Below are 3,343 nucleotides of genomic sequence, written 5' to 3'. Positions count from 1 at the left end.
TGCGCTGCTTTTGTTTTTCAGTCGGCTTTGACAGTCGTTCTCATGAAGTGAATCCTACCAGTATACATACAGTAGCTACCTCTGTATGACAGTGCTGTCCTCATACACTGTCATGCGAAACGTGTGTTTACGTTGTTGTAATAGGAATCTGTAGTCTTCCATGGTACTCTCCTTAAAGCAATAGTAACTTAAGTAGTTTTGGTTGAAAACTAGCAATGCTGAAAAGGCATGCACATCCCTTGCAAACCACAACAACAGCACAATTGGCATAATAAAAGGCTTGCTAGCATGCTAACTTGTGTCTTTTGGCGATATAGTTGGCAATACTGTGCTGTGAAAGCTTTTTTTAATTTTATTTTTTACATTCATGCAGGGATCGACCTGGACCACAGAACAGCATAGTGCACAGCCTAGGCAGCTATTTGGATGTGCCCTTCACATGACCGTATAGGCTACCATGAACATTTATTTGAAGATGGTAGCCTACCAGTCCTAATTGTTTTTTAAATGTTGCATACTGTCTCTTTAAATGGGAATGATGATTGATAAACAACTACTACATTTCCCAAAATTCATCACAACGTGGTCGGAACGCAGTGGGGCTGTCAGAGGCGCTATTTATCACCTGGCTCTAGAGATGCTGCTGAGGCAGTGGCGCGAGAGGGCTCAGTGCGACTGCACGCCCACACCCATCCCAAGCGCACGCAGGCAAACAAACAGCTCACAGTGAATCTTCCGCTGTTGACAAAATATTTTCACATTAGTGACTGTCCTGCTTTTGGAAAACGACAGCAGATTTTAATTTTGCGCGACAGTGGTTTCTCCATATACGACGTGGACCTGGTTCGCTCGGGCGTCTTCAGTTCGCGGGGCATCTTCATGCGTTTCTAGCGCTTTTGCCACATCAGCTGAATGAGGATACAACACAGCACATCTGATCAGCAAGAAAGACAGCCGTTACAATGAGCACCGGTATGTTAACCCGTATCATTCTCAGCCTACGGCTTGTTTTCATTTCTGTTTGCGCATTTATTCTTTGTCAATTAGCAGTAACAGTTAGATAGACCGCATGCTGCTTGATAATAACAATATGGGAGACGACACGCTCTCAGAGATTAGGACACATAGGCTTAGTATGTTGTTGATGCTGAATACAGGTAGTGGAGTGATAGCTTAATATCTGTAGACTACCTGTGTGTCCCTGTCTGTTGACCATTTGTCACGTTGCTGTCGTGTTATTATTACCTGGCTATGTGGTGGTACAGGAACGCCCACCTAATAGGCAACCACAGTACGCTGCTACTCCATGATGTAGCAATGCAGTCTCTCCATCGCGGAAGTGGCCTACCTGCCCTCCTCTGGTAGCCTACCTCACCATTCTGGTTCGAATTGAATACAGGGTGTCGCCAGGTGTCATCGAGCGTTTCTACTGTGCAGTGTTATTATTATGTTGTACGAATTGTGGTCGTTCCTGAGGCAACAAGGATCCTTGTGACAGGTTCACACTGAGTGATCAGACGAGGAGGGAAATGCTATGGCTAGTCAGACACATCAGAATGAAGAGGTGAACCTGCTATGGCAGTCTAATTAGTAGAGTAAACACGCACACACACATAAGCATGCACAGTCAGTGTGTGTGTGTGTGTGTGTGTGTGACTGAGAGATCCTGTCTATTTGAACAGCTGATGAAAAGTCATTTTCATAGAAGTGTGAGTATGAACACTGGAATTTAGCAGTGGCTGACAGGCTTTTGTGGCAGTAGTGTGAAATGTGTTAGACCACTTGTGGCATAGGCAGGGGCACTCTCTTTTGCATGACTGACAGCCTGTTACCCCAATCACGCCCAGTTCTCCTTTTAGCCTCTCTATTTCTGATCATGTCACCTTGAGGACAAAATTTCCTGTCCCCGAGTGGTTTGCATCCAATAGCGATGAGGTCATTTTTGAACACGCCCAAGGTTCTGCCCCTGATTCTTTTGAAAGAGTGGTGAAATCGCGGTGACGGTTGCCATGCAGCTGAGTTATGGTGTTTGTCATCAGGCTGATGGGAGAGGAAGAGGAGGGGCAAATGTGGAGCGAACACCTGTCTGTCACTGTCTGTGCAGGCCATTCTGAGTTCCAAATGATGATGTAACCTGTCAATCAACATATTAAGTAAAGCACGTGCCTGAGTGAATTTTTTCAATGGTATGAATAGAATGAAGCCCTGTCTAGCTAACATATGGTGGTGAAAAGTAGTCACAATGTTTGTGAAACAATGTCACATTTTAGAGAAAATCTGTTTTGTGTCTCAGTCTTATACAACCCTCACTACAATCTTGATTCAGTGTACAGACATAATGTATGAATGTATCTCAAGTGATATGAAGTGATAATTGAGGATAAGGTGATCATAGTATATGAGGTAATGCCTTCTTTTGTCCCAGGCTCAGCTGAGAGACAGCTGAATCAGTATGTTAACGTATCTCTCTTGATTCTCTCATAACTTCATTAGTTGAGAAAAGAAAGGGGATCAGCATTGGGGAAACCCCATTGATAATATAGACTGCATTAGTTTGGGACAGGCTGGTGTGCATTCAGTAGGCCTACTGTGTGTATTATAACTTTGCCTGTAGGAAACCTGAATTCAGTGAATATTGGCTCTAGGCCCCCTGCGCTAGCTAATGGAGAACACACAGATCAGAGCTCAGGTTTTAAATACAGTCTAGTTAGCTTATGGTGAGACCACTGTCATGATCACATTCCTGGTGAACTTCACCTTATGCTTAATCCCATTGTGGCCATATTTTATTAAACAAAGTGGCTGTTGCTACAGATTCTGTAGCGATTGTCCGCTAATAGTGTGTAGACAAAAGTCAAAACCTTTACAAAGTGGCAGGAGCGCTGCTACACTGACGCACTGCTCGGCGCAGGCACCTCCGGGCGCTAGCGCTCCTTCTGGGGTGCACCTCACAGTGCCCGATGGCCCCCGGGTCGACTCAACGTCACGGGGAAGCAACCATTCTTTTCACCCTCTTCCACTGACAACATGTTCACACGGGAAGAAATCTACGTAAAATTTGTCTGTGTCAAAAGTAAGTTAGATATACTATTGGCACTGAAAAAAAGCATTCCGGATCAATAACATTCAAACTATTGGTATGGAATATAATTCCTTTATTTGTTTTTCCTCTGTACCAACATTAGCACCACCCTAATCTGAAACCACTTTCAATTTGCAGCTAGTCGATTTCAGCAGTCGTTTTAGCCAAAGTGTTACACCCTTCAAGTTAATTGAATTGAAATAATATGAAGAATGACTGACCAAGAACTCTGTCCAAATATGACACAGGAGTTTGTAGAAC

At 44.0% G+C, this 3,343-nt stretch overlaps 1 protein-coding gene across 1 annotated transcript in view; it reads left to right on the top strand.

The window, feature by feature from the left end:
- Positions 1-303: 303 nt before the first annotated feature.
- Positions 304-3,343, top strand: part of ablim2 (actin binding LIM protein family, member 2) — a 78,849-nt gene continuing 75,809 nt past the window's right edge. The window contains exon 1 of the mRNA XM_012820414.3: positions 304-972. Coding sequence (XP_012675868.2) covers positions 963-972 — 10 coding nt within the window. The 5' untranslated portion in view covers positions 304-962. The remainder of the gene's footprint in view (positions 973-3,343) is intronic.

This window comes from Clupea harengus, chromosome 18 (assembly GCF_900700415.2).
Source record: "Clupea harengus chromosome 18, Ch_v2.0.2, whole genome shotgun sequence".
Taxonomy (NCBI): Eukaryota; Metazoa; Chordata; class Actinopteri; order Clupeiformes; family Clupeidae; genus Clupea; species Clupea harengus.
Note: the sequence above shows the minus strand (reverse complement) of the source record. Positions and strands in the feature narration are given on the sequence as shown.